Genomic DNA, 18437 nt, shown 5'->3' with positions numbered 1-18437 from the left:
CCGCTGGAAGTCCAGGACGCGAACTGGCCGCTGCTTTCAGCTGACCTTTTCAGTCCCACAGGGATGTGGCTTCATCTCCGTGGCTTCTGAACGGCCAGTCATAAAGCAGATCAAATTTGAGGAAACCGTTAGAGAAGCAGTCTTTCCATAGTCAGGGCTTGTGCCGTGACATTCTGATGTACCGAATGAGATGCACTGCCTTGAGCCAGAAACGAGTAGCTGGAATGGTTAACCGGTGTCACAGCATTAATTCTGAATACTGAGCCCTAACAGGTCTCTTGCACATGCTGGGAAGTGAAGCTGCACTCTGTCGCCCCTGATATGATTAACTGTGGGCAGGAAACAAAGAATGAAAGGTACTGTGCCACGATGGAGTTCAAGCTTCTGGCGTTCAGGGAAAGAAGAAAATGGAGAAAACAAACGGGGAGTTGGGACTCAAGCCACTTTTTAACTCGATAAGAAGTTACTACCAGATTCAAAATACATGCATATTTTAATCTGCTGACAAACGCAAACAATAGACATTTGAGCATAAGTACATTTTTTCCTCCAAAAGACACAAGGCTAGAACGAGAGGAAAAGGAGCACCACACCCACATTTTTCTGAGGGTTTACTGGCTGAGAAAATCTAATAAGAAACTAAGCCACATATTTAACATATAATGTCTTTCACAGAACAGCTATTCAATCAATATTCACTGAGTCTTCTCTGAACAGCTGCATTCAAAGAAAATGTGACGTCACCAAGTTCAGTGCAGCTGTTGCCAATAATACCACTCTTGATTACTTAAGAAAGAAGAATTTAAAACAGAGTGATGAGACTCAGTGATGGTAGTGGGAACTCTTGTGGTATTTTCTTCTGACGCATCTCACGGGGCTGTTTAGCTTCAGGTTCACTGTGTTAGTTCAGCTTCCTGTCACTGAAACTCTCTTTCTACTTCTTCGAGGTCACCTTCTCCACTAGCCCGTTAAGCCAGGGTCTTTGCTGTGTCTTGGGTTTTGGAGCTGCCTGATACACTGTAGGTGCTCCCAAAGCTATTGGTTGATTTGAATTGAACTTGCACATCTCATCTCCTCTACTCAATGAATAAGCTCCCTTATTCATCTCCCAGCAGCACCTCATTCATGGTGGTGCTCAATGGACAGCCATTTGTTTTAATGAACAAAATAGCGTGGAATCCATGGCCAGAACACATGGTCTTGAACATCCACCTGCAGACTTCCAGGTAAAGCAGGGAACCCCAGTTGATTGTCCCACGGGTGGTTAGGCACCGCCATGCTCAGTACTTTGCTATGCCAACACAGACCACATCATGGGACAACGGCTTCCATAATTAATGCTTGGTCTTCCCGGTAGGCTGTGAGATTTATTCGGAAGGGATTATTCCCACTCTTGCATCTTTGGCACCTGACACAGAGCCTGGTACATGATAAACCTGAATGAAGATTCCTCCCAGCAGCCGCCTAACTTTCCAAATGAGTAAATCTGACCACGTCACTCGTTTCCCTGAAGCCCTCCAATGGCTACCAAGAAGGAAAGTCAAAGTTCCCAACAGGCCTCCCAGGCGTGCCCCACACATCTGCTCCCTGCTCCCCTCTCGGGAGGGACCTCTGGCCAGTCTTGGCACAGTCCCTGTCTGAGGGGCCCTTTCGGTTCCTTATTCTGACCATGTCCTTTCCTGCCTCTGGTCTTCTGGCTGAGCTGTTCCTTCTGCCAAAAATTCTTTCCTCCTCCCTCATCACAGATTAACTTCTATTTTTATTTCAATTCTCAGCTTGAGGCACTTGCTCAAGGAATCTGTCCACAACCACAAAGAAGGACACAGCTCCTGAGATGAGCTCTCATACCACCTTTCGCATCTTCTTTGTAGCACTGTTTATCATTGCAATTGAAACAATGGTATATGGATAATCTGTTAGCAGTCTGGAACCTCAACCAGCCTCTGAGCTTTGAATATCTCGGTCTGATTCATCAGCATTTTCAGCACCAACACAGCCCCTGACTCAGAACAGACATTCCACTCGTGTCTGTTTTTTTTTTTTTTTTTTTTTTTTTAACAGGCAGAGTGGACAGTGAGAGTGACAGAGAAAAAGGTCTTCCTTTGCCGTTGGTTCACCCTCCAATGGCCGCCGCTGCAGCCGGCGCACCACGCTGATCCGATGGCAGGAGCCAGGTACTTTTCCTGGTCTCCCAGGGGGTGCAGGGCCGAAATACTTGGGCCATCCTCCACTGCACTCCCTGGCCACAGCAGAGCGCTGGCCTGGAAGAGGGGCAACCAGGACAGAATCCGGCGCCCCGACCGGGACTAGAACCCGGTGTGCCAGCACCGCAAGGCGGAAGATTAGCCTAGTGAGCCGCGGCGCCGGCCACATGTCTGTTTTGAACGATAAATATTCTAGCATGGAAATCTGCTTGGGAGCGCTTCAAGGCCTCCTTTGACATCTCTGCCTCCCTGCCCTCTTGGCCCCTGCCTTGAGCAGCATCCATTCTCATCTCTCCTCTGTCTCCTGATTTCCAGGCCTTAAAAGCCATAGAAAGTCATGGACATAGACATCCATAGACTTTAAAATAAGCGAATCCAATAATTTCAAAGTCAATTGTTTATTCTCCAGGAGTGCTAGATATTCTACACAGCTTAGATTACAGCTCAGTTTCCTTCTGTGCATCATGGGAGAAGAGAATCCACTGTGCAGGGTATTGTGGGGAAAACAGAAAAATGTGTATAATGAATATGGCCTGACGACCAGCACACACAGATCCGTAAGTGGTAGCACTTCTGATTTATTGCTACAAGCATTAATGATTCTCCAATCCTTTCTCTGCTGGGATGTTTATTTTACCTAGTCAAATGACCAACCAAAATGCATTTTCAGTGCACTGTGGTTTTCTACATCAGGGTTGATGGAAGTAGAATTTCTATAGCAATTTACATTTCAAAGAATTGGAGGCTTAGGTTCAGAATTTTTAGTTGAATATGTATTGGCTTCTGAAGCTTAAAAAGCACTAGCTGGATAATGGGTGTAATAGAATTGCCCTTAATTTAGTTTCCCAAATTAAACTGTGAACACGCTGACCCACAGCTAGCACGCCCATCCCTCCCCAGCACGGCCCCACCGACCTTCTCCAGGCGGTAAACGAGCTGCTTGGTGGAGAGCTGGATAACAGGTGCAACAAACTCACAGATGATATTCACGGCCATCAGCAAGCTCTTTCCTTTCTGGGTCCCGATGACGGCGTGGCACACCAGCTTTTCTCTGACCATCTGCAGAGGAGACACACCAGCGCTTTCGGAACAGCCATAATTCAGAAAACTTAATGATCTACCAAGACCAAACTTTTTCCCAGCTACCTCCTGCCTGGGATATGGGAGAAGAGCACAGTTTTCCGAACAGTGCATTTCAGGGAGTGCTCTCTGTCACACATTGTGTTCCGGTTGGTTAAACATGGCTTCAGTGGAATTTGTGTTTATTTCTAATGGCCTCAAGGACACAATCAATTTACATTCCATTTATACACACACATATACACACACACACATGATCTATTACGTGTCAGGAGTTGTGGTAGGGGCTGAGTATACAAAACAGTGATGAACAAGGCAGATAAAATCCTTTCTGGGTCTTATAGTTCAATGGTAGGTATGTGATTTCTTATCAAACTAGATAAAAATTGTGGTTGGAAAAGTTTTGCCTTTCAAGCATAACATATTTTAAAACTGTGCATTAGAAACTAGTATTTCTTGGACCCAGGAAGGTTAGAGTTTTGTAAAGAAGAAAGGACCAAAAAGTGATTTGGTTTGGGATGCTAATGAATTCAGGTCTCTTCTCAACTATGTAGCATGATTTGCAAGGATATTCAGGGAGACTTTGCGTAAAGCTTAAGCTGAACTTGGTCCCTGAAATAGCTCAGATTTAATGTCTTCAAAAATATGGCCAATTCATGGGAGTCGACGTTGTGGCATAATGGGTTAAGCCATTGCCTGCAATGTCGGCATCTCATATGGACAAGTCCTGGCTGCTCCACTTCTGGTCCAGCTCCCTGCTAATGTGTCTGAGAAAGTAGCAGAGGATGGCCCAAGTGCTTGGGCCCCTGCACTCAAATGGGAGACCCAGAAGAAGCTCCCAGCTTCTTGCTTCAGCTTGGCACAGCCCCAGTCATTGCAGCCATTTGGGGAGTGAACCAGTGGATGGAAGACATCTCTCTCTCTCTCACCCTCCCTCCCAAACCCTGTCTTTCAAATGAACAAAATAAATTTAAAAAAACAAAGGTCAACTCTTGATAACCACACTGTCAACTCACTCATAACCACCACGTGCTCTTCTCGCAGGCTGGATGGGTCTGGAGAGAAGGCACTGTGCTCTATTTGTCTACATCCTCACTGCCTCGTACAGTGTTTGGATCCCCCAGACACAGGAGAGGATGTTATATACTCTATGCTCCATAAACAGAGGTAACTTTTCTCTTTTCACTGAAAATGGGTTTTATGTGAATATGCACTGTGAAGAAACGCTGGTGTAAATGAAATAAAGTGGAATGTGTGATCCTGTAGAAGTGAAGAAATGGGTCAGCTTTCTCATTTTGTGCTGGAAGATAGATTTCTTATTGCTTCCTCTTTTATGAGGAAAAAATTGATTATCACCTCCTATTTTGGTGACAAAAGCAGGAAATTAATCAAGCTCCCTTTCTTATTCACAGAGTCTGCATTTGGAGACTAGAATAAACTCTTAAGTAACTTCAAAACTCCTTTAAGGTTTTTGATGGTTTCAAACCCCACGAGGAAACAGAAATAAACAGACACACGGTTTGGATCTGTTTAAATGTTTAAGCAGAATGTATGTTGATAATAAAATGATTAAGAGCAGAAAACAAAGCATGCTGCTGCAGGTAAATGTGGCTCTTTCATTGATTTATAAAAAGATGATGTCTTTTTTTAATTTGAGAAGCAGATACACACACAGGGCAAGAGCATGACAGTGAGTGAGACAGAGTGTGCTCTCCCATCCACTGGTTCACTCCCCAAATGCCTGCAATTGCTGGGGCTGGCCCAGGCCAAAGTTCTGAGTGGAGAACTCCATCCAGGCCTCCCACGTGGGTAGCAGAAGCCTAACTACTTGAGCCATCACCTGCTGCCTCCTAGGGTGTGTGTTAGCAGGAACCTGGAATCAAGAATAGAGTTGGAACTCAAAGCTAGGCACTGTGATGCAGGATGCAGGAATCGGGGGCGGGGAACCTTTGTTTCTGCCAAGGGCCATTTGGATATTTATAACACCATTTGTGAATGATACAAAGTTATCAACTTGAAACTTAGCCTGCTGTGGATTTACTGGAATTTGAGTTTTGCCTACATTCTGGGACAGGGCCAGACAAAATGATTTTATGGGCCTTATATGGAATATGGCCAAATGTTCCCCACCCCCACCCCACTGCCAGGCCAAATGTCCATCCCAAAATGGTATCTTTAAATGTGATGCAGCCTGGGATGAAAGAAATCAGAGGTGTCCTGATACCTGTATAGTAGAGGTGGCCCAGAATGTCTATAAAAATACCATTTTGGAATAAATATTAAATTACTGTTGCTAAGGATTAATGGGAAAACTTGCTTTGGCTAAAAATTGGCTGTTCCTCTACCAGAGACTTGCTGGCTGGTCACTGACCATAGGAATGAAAATCTGCTTCAAAAGGCCCTTTAAGGTTGGGTTCATGCTAGCTACAGAAACAAACAGAAGACTGAGTGGGGCTGAACCTTGAAAGCAATGGATGCTGCCATGGTAACTCAGTGCTGTTAGAAATTCTTGAGAAACACATCCTTTCTCAGATAAACACCAGGAGACTTTTCTAAGAAATAGATGTGGTATGGCAAAGATTTACTTAGGAGAAAAATCACTTCGAAATGCATTGTCCTCTCACCCTGGGAACAGCAGAGTAGCCTTCAAGGATCACGTCGATCGTCTGGCCTGGGTGCAGCTCCATCCTGACGGGGTGCAGCTGAAACACGGGGCTGTGTGCATTCCCCGGCTTCTGGGGGCAGTGGGGCTGGGGCAGGCCACCACCGAATCTCTTTTTAACCTGTCCCTTCTTTTTCAGCTTGTCTTGTGGACAAAAATCATCGTTCATCCAGAACAACTGTTGGACCCGACGTCCCTTGTTGGTCAACTTGAAATGGTAATAATGAGGATCCAGGCTGGGAAAGAAGAGGCAGATATTGAGGGGACTCGACTGAGGGTTGTTCTGGTCAGCGCTATATACTCTTGGGATTTACTCCTTGAGAGGTGATTTAGAAACGAGTAGCAAGGTAAGACATTCATTTTAAACAATGTAGGAAAACAAGGCTCTGATGCCACTAGGAATGGCCATACTGATAGAACAGGTGGACACCACTCAAGGGGCCAATTCACTTGCAGTCTTGAACCTCAGTTTGGTCCTAGAATTGCCACTGTCAGGGGTGATGGGAAAGCAACCCCATCTATCCTCAGTCTTCCCCAACAGGTCAAACATACCGCAGGACATATGACACAGATCATGTGATAAACACTCTGATTTACAAGAAACGGTTCTGAGGTGTGAAAGGAAAGCAAAATAGCTAATGAAGGAGAAGCAGAGTTCAAATTGTGTTGACTGAATTTCTACTGAGTGAGTGATGTGCCTTGTGAGGCAGACTCATTTCAAAGGACACTCCGAGGAAAAACAAAGGGTACTCTTTAAGTCTTCCCAAAGATCAGGGGATAACAGCACATCCGAACTGACCACCTTCTCGGACTGATATGCTTTCAGGCTGTTGCTATTTCGCGCATTCATTCACTTACCTATTGTTTATTCTACAAGTACTTAAGGACCTCCTAATTGCCTGGCTCTTTGGTAAAAAACAAACAAACAAAAAAAAAAACAAAAAAAAAAAACAGATTTTAAGATCTTGGAGGTGGTTGAACCATGTTTTAATTTGGGATTTTTTTTTAAGATTTATTTATTTATTTGAAAGTCAGAGTTACACAGAGAGAGGAGAGGCAGAGAGCGAGAGAGACAGAGAGCAAGAGAGAGAAGGAGGGAGGGAGGGAGGGAGGAAGGGGTCTTCCATCCGCTGGTTCACTCCCCAATTGGCTGCAACAGCTGGAGCTGCACTGATCCGAAGCCAGGAGCCAGGGGCTTCCTAGGGGTCTCCCACATGGGTGCAGGGGCCCAAGGACTTGGGCCATCTTCTACTGCTTTCCCAGGCCATAGCAGAGAGCTGGATCAGAGGTGGAGCAGCACGGTGTTTTTTTTTTTTTGTTTTTTTGTTGTTTTTTTTTTTTTTGACAGGCAGTTAGACAGTGAGAGAGAGAGAGACAGAGAGAAAGGTCTTCCTTTTCCGTTGGTTCACCCCCTCCAGTGGCTGCTACAGCTGGCGCATTGTGGCCGGCGCGCTGTGCCGATCTGAAGCCAGGAGCCAGGTGCTTCCTCCTGGTCTCTCATGCGGGTGCAGGGCTCAAGGACCTGGGCCATCCTCCACTGCACTCCCGGGCCACAGCAGAGAGCTGGACTGAAAGAGGAGCAACCAGGACAGAATCCAGCGCCCCAATCGGGACAAGAACCCTGGGTGCCGGCGCCACAGGCAGAGGATTAGCGCCGGCTGCAGCAGGGTCTTGAATCGGCACCCATATGGGATGCCGGCGCTTCAGGCCAGGGTGTTAACCCACTGCGCCACAGTGCCGGCCCCGGGATTTTTTTTTTTAATTTTTTTTTTTTAATTTTTTGACAGGCAGAGTGGACAGTGAGAGAGAGAGACAGAGAGAAAGGTCTTCCTTTGCTGTTGGTTCACCCTCCAATGGCCGCCGCGGCCGGCGCGCTGCGGCCAGCGCACCGCGCTGATCCGCTGGCAGGAGCCAGGAGCCAGGTGCTTCTCCTGGTCTCATGGGGTGCAGGGCCCAAGTACTCTGGCCATCCTCCACTGTACTCCCTGGCCACAGCAGAGAGCTGGCCTGCAAGAGGGGCAACCGGGACAGAATCCGGCGCCCCAACCGGGACTAGAACCCGGTGTGCCGGTGCCGCTAGGCGGAGGATTAGCCTAGTGAGCTGCGGCGCCGGCCGGCCCCGGGATTTTTAAAAGCTGAGTTTTTTCAGGGTAAAACAATTCATCCTAGTACTGTTTTCTTATTTAAAAATTTTATTAGGCTTTAAGATTTCATCCTATTTCTTCCTCTTTAGGAAGCCACATTATAGCTAATCGATGGGTGGAAGCATCAAACAAATCATCAGAAGAAATATTTGTCAGCTGTCAGGTTTAACCCTGTCTATATAAATATGTGTCCAAGGGGCACACTCACTGGAGTATCTTTTCCTGGCAGTTTAACTTCATGGCTAATGGTAGGCTTTTGTATAATATATGCTACTTATTAATGAGGTATGCTTATTCAAAGTATATCTTTCAATAATTATAGCAACTCCATCATCATAAGTATATTTACTCTCATTTAATACGTAAAGAAATAGAAGCCCTGATAATGTAAGGGAATTGCCCAAAAATATGTAATCAGAGGGGTGGCATATAGGTATTTTTTTTTTTTTAGACAAGGGTTGGAAAATTCTTTCTGTAAAGAGCTGAATGATAAATATTTCAGGCCTTTTGGGCCACTTGGTCTCATCACAATTACTCAGCTTTCTGTTGTAGTATGAAAGTAGCTGTGGGCATACTGACTGTGTGCCAGTAAAAGTTTATTTACAGAAACAGAGAATGCGCTGTAAATTTTCCACCCCTTGCTTCTGAGGATTCTTCTGCTAATGCAGGCATCATGGTTTTATGTAAACAAACAAACAATAAATTTAGGCAGAGGGAAAATTAGCAGCTAAAAGCCACATTTGCTTATACATTCCTAGAAAACTGTTAGCTAACCCTTTAATTCCAGACAAGTGTCAAAGCATTCTTTAGGGGCCACTTGACACTATTTGTAGATTAGCAATGTAATTTGGTCTAGTTTGCAATATATCATTTTCTATAATGTATTTGAGTGCACTTAAAGAAATTTGAAAACAGAAGCACTGGTATGCAGTAACAAAATGCCCTAACTTGGCCGGTGCCATGGCTCAATAGGCTAATCCTCCACCTATGGTGCCGGCACACCGGGTTCTAGTCTCGGATGGGGCACAGGATTCTGTCCTGGTTGCCCCTCTTCCAGGCCAGCTCTCTGCTGTGGCCTGGGAAGGCAGTGGAGGATGGCCCAAGTCCTTGGGCCCTGTACCTGCATGGGAGACCAGGAGAGGCACCTGGCTCCTGGCTTTGGATCAGCGTGGTGTGCCAGCCGCAGTGCGCCAGCCTCAGGGGCCATTGTGGGGTGAACCAACGGTAAAGGGAGACCTTTCTCTTTGTCTCTCTTTCTCACTGTCCACTCTGCCTGTCAAAACAAAAACAAAATGCCCTAAGTTGTGGCCAAGAGACAGGCAGAGAGAATTTTTATGCATGGATGACTCAAAAAATACAGCGGTCTAAAAACATGCAGTTCAACTCTCTGGCTTGTCTGGTACTTCATTCACTGTTGGTTTCTGGTGTTTTCAGCCAAGCCCCCTGTTCTACAGACAGAGCAGAAGAAAGGAGGCACACATGAGATTGTGTGGAGTGCGGGTCATACCTTCTCCACATACTGCACCTGACTCGGCTTCAGGGCCGGTTACACCGTGAGGCAGGAACGCTACCTTTCTAACATCTGTTCACTGCATTGCAACAGATTTGTGCAAATTTAACTGACCCTCAGGGGTCACTAGTGATGACTGATGACTCTTTTTTTTTTTTAATTTTTTTTTGACAGGCAGAGTGGACAGTGAGAGAGAGTGAGAGAGAGAGAGAGAGAGAGAAAGGTTACCACTAAGATGTACTCATACCTACATTTTTTACAGTAGTGCAGAGGGATTAGCAGTATATTGGAAATAAAGAGGAAAATTGTGGTTGAGATTCTGAATTTGCCACAGGGAACCACTGTAAGTTTCCCACAAACCATCTCTTTTCTAGGGTAGAGGAATGCAGGTGGAGGATACATCCAAGCTATGACCAGAACATACCTTCTTGTGGCCGATGCACCCAACGGGGAGAGGGAAGAAGAGGGCGGAAAGGGAGAGGAGCTAAGGAAGCTAGTCCTAGTCACTTAGAGCAGAGGTGCGGCCAGCTTATGCAACATGTGTCATATCTTTAAAAATCAGTTCACGACATTCCCCTACCTAAAATGCGCCCCCAAATTGAGTTCTGGAGCAAAGGGCTTATCTGAAACAATGGTGGAACCGATTCCTGAAGCCTGGACAGGAATCCGATAGGTGTTGCTATTTTCAATGTCCAAGATGACTGTGTCTTTGAATGTCATTACGTCATTCAGGTTGGCGGTCACTGCCAGTTGAAAATCAGCTTCTGGGGGAACCGTGCCTTCAGTGGGTTCAACTGTCCATAGGGAATTTTTGTGTGCCTGCAACATAAGACTGCAAGTTAACAGGGAAGATATTCCTGGCTCTCCATTCTGCACATGTCAAAGCCCTCTGCACTTCAAATGCCTGGCACCATGGAACTCAACATCAGAGACAAACACTATTTTTTTGAATCAAAGCAGCTGGATGTTTGTTGGCTTTTCTTTTCTTTTCTTTTTTTTTTTTAAAGGCATCAGATTCTGAAGAGCAAACCTACGATTCTGCTTTTGAATGCTCTCTGAAGATTCTTTACATCTCTTTCCCAAGATGACAGCCCAGTTCTCTAACAAGCTTATACTAATTATCTGCTCTAATCTCCAAATTCTGAGATACCAACAAAAGATGTAGCTTTTTTCCCTGTGGAATTTGAAATTTTTAAAAGAAATGCCTTTCACATGTAAAGTTTCTAATGTTTTAGAAACAGCCAGCTTCAATTAATAAACACAATACAGGGAGTCACCCTGATTTGTAGTTTCAAAATAATTAACAGAATTTCCTTAACTAAAATCCCAAGGTTATTTTGAATTAGATGATAGGAAGTGACTCCCACCAGTCTGTTGCTTTTAATTGCTTAGATCTTCACAGCTCACCTCCCTTCTTCCTTAAGTTGTTTGGCAAAATAATACCTCTCACTGATGCCTTCTATAACCATCACATTTTCATTACTTACTTACTTAACTTTTATTTATTCTGAAGGTAGAGAGACAGAGAGGGATAGATGGAGAGAGAGAGAGAGAGAAACAGACAGAGCGAGCTCCCATCCACTGGCGCGTGCCCCAGATGCCTGCAATGCTCTGGGCGTGAGGCTGAAGCAAGAAGCTGGGAACTCAATCCAGGGCAAGAACCTGATCACCTAGGTCACCACTGCTGCCTCCCAGGGTTCGCATTAGCAGGGGACTGGAGTCAGAAGCTGAAGACTATTGAACCCAGGAACCCCGATATGTGATGAGTGCATCTTAGCCACTAGGCCAAATGCCCATGCCAAACCATCATGTTTCAAACTGCAAACCCTCCCCCAGCACTCCTGGTCACCTTTATCTCATTCTATTCTTTCCTCACCAGCATCTTCTAACATAACCCATCATTTAATATACATCATGCTTACTGTCTGTCTCTTGCACTAGACTACCAGCTCTGGGATTTTTGCCTTTTCTATTGTTTACTCATAAGTCCTCAGCATTTATAACCATGCCTGGTATATAGCAGGTGCTTGATAAATATTTAGTAACTGAATGAATATCTTTTAATCAAACCCTTTGATGGTAGTAAATTGTCTTGGGTTTTACCTACTCAAATTATTATTACTTTGGAAATTCTACTCATCAGTATTTGTTCTACTCTATTGAAGCAATATCAGAAAAATTGAAACTATCTCTTTTGCTTAGTAGCCCTTAAAATCCTGCTTCCCGACTTCAGAAGAAAATCTCAGATGGCACAATGAGGCTCCAAAGTTAAGTTGAAAATTTGGTTAAGGTGTCCATATAGTGACTCATGCATAGGCATTTTAAGGATAACTTCCATTTCCTTGGTGGTAATCTAGTTCTCCAGGCTGCTTGTTTTCTGTCTTTGAATGTTTTCAGCACAGTTCCACCAAAAGGCCATCTATGTGCATGGGTTTATTTTAGCATCCTTCTTGGAATTTAATATCCTTCTTGAATCTGTAGTTTGATATTTTTATTTCTGAAAAATTCCCAGCCATTGTCTGTTTAAACATTGCTTTCTCCCTCTCCTATTTTTGTAGAACTCCAATTATATATGTGCGTGACTTCCTGTTGTACCGTCTCTTAGCCTCTTGTCTGAATTTTCTTTTGTTTTCTGCTTCATTTTGCATGGTTCCTTCTGAGTTACCTTCCAGTTCACTAATTCTTTCTACATCTGGATGTACTATGCTGTAAAGCACATCTGTTATGTTCTTAATTTTGGTTTTTGTATTTTGAATTCAGTTCTTGGTATTTTGGATTATTTTTATAAGGTTTTCAGTCTTTTGAGAGCCCTTATAATTCTGATTATGGCACTCAACTTTTTATTAGCCATTCCTCCTAGTCCCCTCTTGTTACCTTGATGAGAAAAAGTTTCTGAGGACTTTTCAAGTACAGTAAATCTAGCAAATACTTATGACTCTGAAGCTAGGTGTTGTGGGAGACACTGAAGTGCCCAAAGCACATTTTCTTCCCCCAAGGATCCTGCAGTAATGACATTCAAGGAGATCAACATGTAAACAAGAAATGCAAATCAGGAGGCTGCGGTGAAAGTGCCTCTGGGAAATCGAGGTTGCTCTTCTAGAGCAGAGGATGTTGAAATCCTTTTGAAGCAAATGCACCACACACATCCCCTCTTCCCTTCAAATGTGAAACCGGGCTTAACTGACAGGTGGTGTGATTCCTAACTGTATTGTGCTATTGATGAATAAAATTCTAATTTACTCGAATTGCATATATAAGTATCTAAAAATTAATAAAGCACACCATTTCCCTATTTTGATTGCTATGCCATTTGAATCAATTCTGACAGTCCTATTTGATTTTGAGAAAGATATCACTAAGAAATAATCAGGTGGGTTAATCTTAAGGGAAAATATGTTGTAATTATCAATATAATGCATTGGGAAAAGGCTGAAAGAGAAGAGATGTTGTGGTCATCCTGAAACCTCCAGGACAGACACTGACAGGAAGAGTCAAGCTCTGCAGGTCGCTGGAGGAAAAGCTCACTTCCTCCCTCGGTTACTGCCTTAGCTCCTCCGACTCCTCTGAGCATGGTGGCCCAGAAGCAGCCCTCCAAGGACAAGCACACAGAGGGAAACAACACATTTAAACACAACTGCAACATTTTCTCTTTGAGCTGACTCTAGAGGACATTCTCTCTAAAATTATCCTTCTCCCATATAATTTCTATGGTGTGCTTGTAGCGAAAAGGGAAAAGGAGCAAGGCAAAACCACACGTAGCTCCGTGGGGGCTCAGGCACTGCGTAGGCTGTGAAGCAGAAACTTCCGACGAGCTCAGGATGCGCTTGGAGTGGAGCTGCACTGATGGTCTTTGAACGTGGGAAGAAAATACCCTGCAGATGTGTCATTGGATTTCAGCTAGGGGAAATTGCATCCCGAGGTGGCCGTGCGTTGGAATGTCACCAAAATCCAGGTTTTGCTCGGTTGCAGGTTCATAAACTAGATGAGGTCAGTGGGTCCTGATGGTCCTTCTCTTAGGAACAAGATCAAAGGTGCTTATATAAGAATCTAATATTTAAACCAATATGTCAACTTCCCAGTTCACAACTGAGGACAAATTTTGTTAGACAAATCAGAAAGCTAGTTACATTTCCTTCCTGGTTTGAAAGTCTATGTGACAAATAAACAAATTGCACTTCAAAATTTAAATTAAATAATGCAAAACATTTTTTAAGATTATAAAATACATATAATGAGGATGTAGATAAATGATGATGAAGGAATTTTAACTGTGGAAATTATAGATTCAACTATAACTAAGTTAGAGATTTAACTATAATTAAGTTACAATCCTGGGGGACAGGTGCTTAACTTTGTCCCACATCAGAGTACCTGGGTTTGATACCCAGTTCTGGCTCCTGATGCCAGCTTCCTGCTAATGCAGACCCTAGGAGGCTCAAGTAATTGGGTTCCTGCCACTCACATGGGAGACCTGGATTGAGTTCCTGTTTCCTGGTTACTGTCTGGCCTCATCCTGGCTCTTGTGGCATTGGGAGCTCGCTCTCAATCTCTCTGTTTCTCTGCTTTTCAAGTAAATAAATAATACATTTGAAAAAGAGTCCTATTATTACTTGTGATCTTTGAATAGGATCACTTTTAGGGACAAAAATAGAAGAAAACAATTAAACATTAAATATCATATTATATAAACTAGGACCTGGGTGGAGATATCTGTATGGTAATTGACTCTATTTCAAGGACACTTCTGGAAAAAAAAAGTTGAATCTTTTATGAGTCAATTTTCTCTGTAACTTTCTAGTTATACTAAGTTAGTCCTACTGGAGTACTAAAATATTAAGTAAACACTAAGAAAATTCTATGAATTTCCAGAGCATTAGTCTGTATTTTTTATAATTTTATATTAAAATCTTAGTAAAAGATAATGATACTTCTAATGTAGGATTATAGGTCAATTAATATTGACAGGAAAAACTACACAAATTGAATGTCACAATATTTTTGTCATATTTAAGATCAGATAAATAATTTCTAATGTATCTTCTTAATTCACCCCAAAACTTTAATAGTCCCAAAGTGAAAATATTAAAATATTCTAATACATTAATCACAGAAAATGACATAAACATGAGTTCTAAAAGAGCTATAAATGTAAATTCAATTTTCTATAGCTATTTAAAAGTCATTCCAGCTAGCTCACTTCATGTAGAATTTTTATTACACTAGACAGAAATCTTTGACTTATATCATTTCCAGTCTGACCTACACAATCAAAGCAATACATGGAAATAGGATTCTCATGCTTGAAGAATCAGTCTTTTTCCTTTCTTAGAACTACTTGTCTTTCTTGCTTGAAGTTTTTTGATTCCAGGCTATTATTTTAGATAAGATGGTAGTGACTGCTGTAACAGAAAAGACCTCTGACACTCTGCGGCTTCACACAATAGAAGCTTACTTCCGGTTCACATGAATTCCGACTGGTGACGGGGTGAGGATGAGCTTCTGTTCTATTCAATCACCCAAGGACCCCAGCTAAACAGATTCTGACCTATCTGACTCGTGGCTTCTAAAGATATTCTGGGCACTGGAATCCAGCTGGCCAATGAGAGAATAAAGAGAAAGGAGGGTCAGGTGCTAGGATTTTCTGCACTGCGCCTGGGGAGGGGGACATCACTTCCACTGGCCAGAACGCCATCAGACAGCCACAGCTGACCTGAAAGGAGGCTGGGAAATGCAGTCTAGCTCTGGGTCCGAGTAGAGGGAGATGGGCATGGTGTGCCACTCGTTGTTCTCTGCCATCACCACCTTGTTGGTTTACTCCACTGCCACATCCCTGGGTCTTCCCTCAGCTCTTCCAGACCTCAGATTCTGAAAGACGAACAGCTCATTCCATCAGAACACAGAAACTGGAGAGCAACTTGACATTTCAAATCCTGTGGGAATTCCAAGTTCATCTGGTGCTAAGATTAAATGGAGGCCCAGCTGGGAGAGAAAATAAGGAAGTCCTAGGCAAGCAAATCTCATTCTGTTGGTCCTTCTTCCACATCTTGTGGCCTTGGAGCCTTCTATGTGGCTTTGCTCATTTATGAGGCTGTTAATAATTAAAGCACAAATCAATGTCATTTTGTCCTCCTTTTTATCAAAAAAAGAAAACGCCTTTCAGAGAGGATACTGTCAATGTCATCTTTTCCGTTCCAACCATTTGTTTTCCTCCTTTAGCCATTAGCACAGGTCAGTCCTCTGTTGACAATGAAGTGAGCGTGTCACCAGCGTGAGTGCTATTTCGAGTCAGGGGACATTAGCTTTCTATGGACGTGTCTGTTTCTATTCTGATTCCTGCTGACACAGGTTGGCTCTTCTGGAGAGAAGACCTGGAGCTGCTTTCCAGGGCTGAGTTGGTGAGTTTTCTTTTTGATGAAGCTTATTAATCAATGCTTGGCATAAAACCAGACAGCCAAATATATCATAGATTCTAAGAACAAGGCACAGTGAAGTGCCAGATGCTAAGGTACTGGATGATCCTTACCAAAAGCCAGGCTGCAAACTGCTCCAACCCCCTGATGTCGCTTTGGTATTTGACTTATAGGCACGTCCTTTGGTTCTAAAGAGGACTTGGCCTTTGTGATGTTTTCTGTTATTAGATGACAAGTTTGGCGAAAGAAGGGATAGATCAAAGGTAAACATCACATTTCATCACTTTTCAGCATCACAGTGCAAACACGATAACAGCTCATGGAGAGAAGGGCTCTGCAGGGAAGGGAGGTGAGCCGGACCCCTGCTCACCACTTTACAGTTGTGGGGCTCTGGGCGTGTCACTTAACCGTGCCAAGTCTGTTTTCTCCTCTGTAGCTCAGGGTGAGGATACTACTTTCCATGCAGACTTGTGATGGCTTAACAAGGTAGGACATAGATAACTCAGCACAGTGTGTGGCACATACAAAGTTCTCACAAACAACGGCTACTGTTATCATTTTACCAAAAATCTGAAATGCCCCATGTGACATGTAATTATGGACTCAATAGTATTTGCTGGAAATATTACAAAATTGATCAAATGTAGATGGGTGCTAAGAAAGCTTACTCAACATGCAATGCCGCCAGAAGTCACCCACGGGAGGCTGTGGCTGGCGGAAGTCTAAGGCGGCTTCCAGGATCTTCCTCTTCTGGGGTACGATGACCTTCTCCCAGGTGTTTACTCAAACATTCACCTGGGTGCTGCTGTGAAGGGATTGTGCAGACGCAGTTCATGTCGCCGATCAGCTGAATTCAAGGTAGGGATGTCATCCTCAGTGGGCCTGACTTAATCAGTCTGGGCTCTTCTGAGTGAAGACGTGTCAAGCACGGGAGGGCCCATGGAAAGGGCCACGCAGTGGGGAACTGTGGGCGGCTCTGTGGCAGCTAAGAAGTCTCTGCTGATATCAGCAAGTACACAAGGGCCTGTCACTCAGCTGCAAGGAAATAAATCCTAGGGGCCTAGAAGGGTCCTCGTCTTAATTTCTGCTGAGATCTAAGGAGAGGATCCAGCCAGACCATGCCCAGATCTCTCACTCATGGCGACTGGGATAATGAATTAGTATTATTTTAAGCCTCTAAATTTGTGCTATTTGCTACTCAGCAAAATAAAACTAACAGGGAGTTCCACATATTTGTTTCAAAGATGATAAAAATGAGCCTTCTTAAATGGTCTATGAAAACTTCACCAATAGCTGCCTCTGATTTTCCTGTGAGTTCAGGCCAAAGATCCAGAGTCATTTCAGCAGCCCATGAACAACACGCAGAGCAGACCAGCAAGTCCATGCAAGTGGACACCTCCAAGGACACAGTCACTCTTTAGAACCTGTTTAATCTTAACTCTGCTCTCTGCTTCAGGCTCATTCCCAGTCACTTTCTGTCTCAGAATCTTTTAAGAACACAGATAACATGAGGGTACTTCACAAAGTAAAAGGAAGTGGAATTAAAAGGTAAGTTTATTTTTGGTGCAAAAGTACTTCGAAATCCACACGCAGTGTTTCCAGGCTATGCATTTTCCATGAGCTTTCTGAGGTCCCCCTGCGTTACCACGGGCAGCCACTGTTAGCAGTTTCTGCATACCCTTCCAGATAGGTGCAAAAGATGGAAACTTTGTGACCTTCTGCAATTCAGAATTCCATGACCACTGGTGACTAGTGGTAAGCCCTACCCTCAGGCCTCACATACCTAACGATAACATCTATCTTTATTTGACAACAGGCCATCAGTGGACTCCTTATGCAGTGCTCAGGCCCCCGAGTAGAACCGCCAGAGCTGTCAAGCATTTTCTTATGGTGTATTTAATATTTGCCACGAAAGGCAGAGTGAACGCTATTGTTGACAGCACATGTCACTTCAGGGATAACTGAGTGTGACTATGTTCAGAAGACCTGTTATTCCGCAGCACTAATGATGATGCAACCTGAAGAAAACAACACTGCACACTTTTCTTCAAGATATCTTGGTTTCCACTTGAAATCTGCAAGAATTTCCTTCCATGGAATGAAGAGGACGCAAATGACAACAGGAACCAACCTGTGAAGTAAGCGATTTCTCTGGATTTACAATATTATCATAGCAGATGACCAGTTCTTTTTTGCAACAATAACAATGAAGAGTCACCAAGGCCCTTCTCCTTCTCATCTTCTAAATGGTGTCCCTGGTCATATGGTTCTCTTTTCTGAAATGCGTCCTTCTAATGCTTAAAATAATTAACAGAAAATCAGGAGACAGGTTGCAGAAGTCAAGAGTCATGATTAAAGGTATGGACTTCATTGTCTTGGGACCTGGTGATCAACCACAGACTCATTTGTAACCAGTGACCTTGAGAT

General features: G+C 43.7%; 1 protein-coding gene across 13 annotated transcripts in view; it reads right to left on the bottom strand.

Moving 5' to 3' along the window:
- HYDIN (HYDIN axonemal central pair apparatus protein) overlaps positions 1–18437 on the bottom strand; it is a 421089-nt gene that overhangs the window by 178772 nt on the left and 223880 nt on the right. For all 13 annotated transcript variants that reach the window (XR_011384090.1, XM_051847256.2, XM_051847253.2 and 10 more), the window contains 3 exons: positions 10181–10419; positions 5909–6182; positions 3120–3263 (listed from right to left, as the gene is read on the bottom strand). Coding sequence is in view for 12 of the 13 variants with exons in the window: in XM_051847256.2 (XP_051703216.2) it covers positions 3120–3263; positions 5909–6182; positions 10181–10419 (657 nt within the window). In the remaining variant the exon portion in view is untranslated. The remainder of the gene's footprint in view (positions 1–3119; positions 3264–5908; positions 6183–10180; positions 10420–18437) is intronic.

The sequence above is a fragment of the Oryctolagus cuniculus genome, chromosome 18, assembly GCF_964237555.1.
Source record: "Oryctolagus cuniculus chromosome 18, mOryCun1.1, whole genome shotgun sequence".
In the NCBI taxonomy this organism is placed as follows: Eukaryota; Metazoa; Chordata; class Mammalia; order Lagomorpha; family Leporidae; genus Oryctolagus; species Oryctolagus cuniculus.
This window is presented reverse-complemented; position numbering and strand designations above follow the sequence as displayed.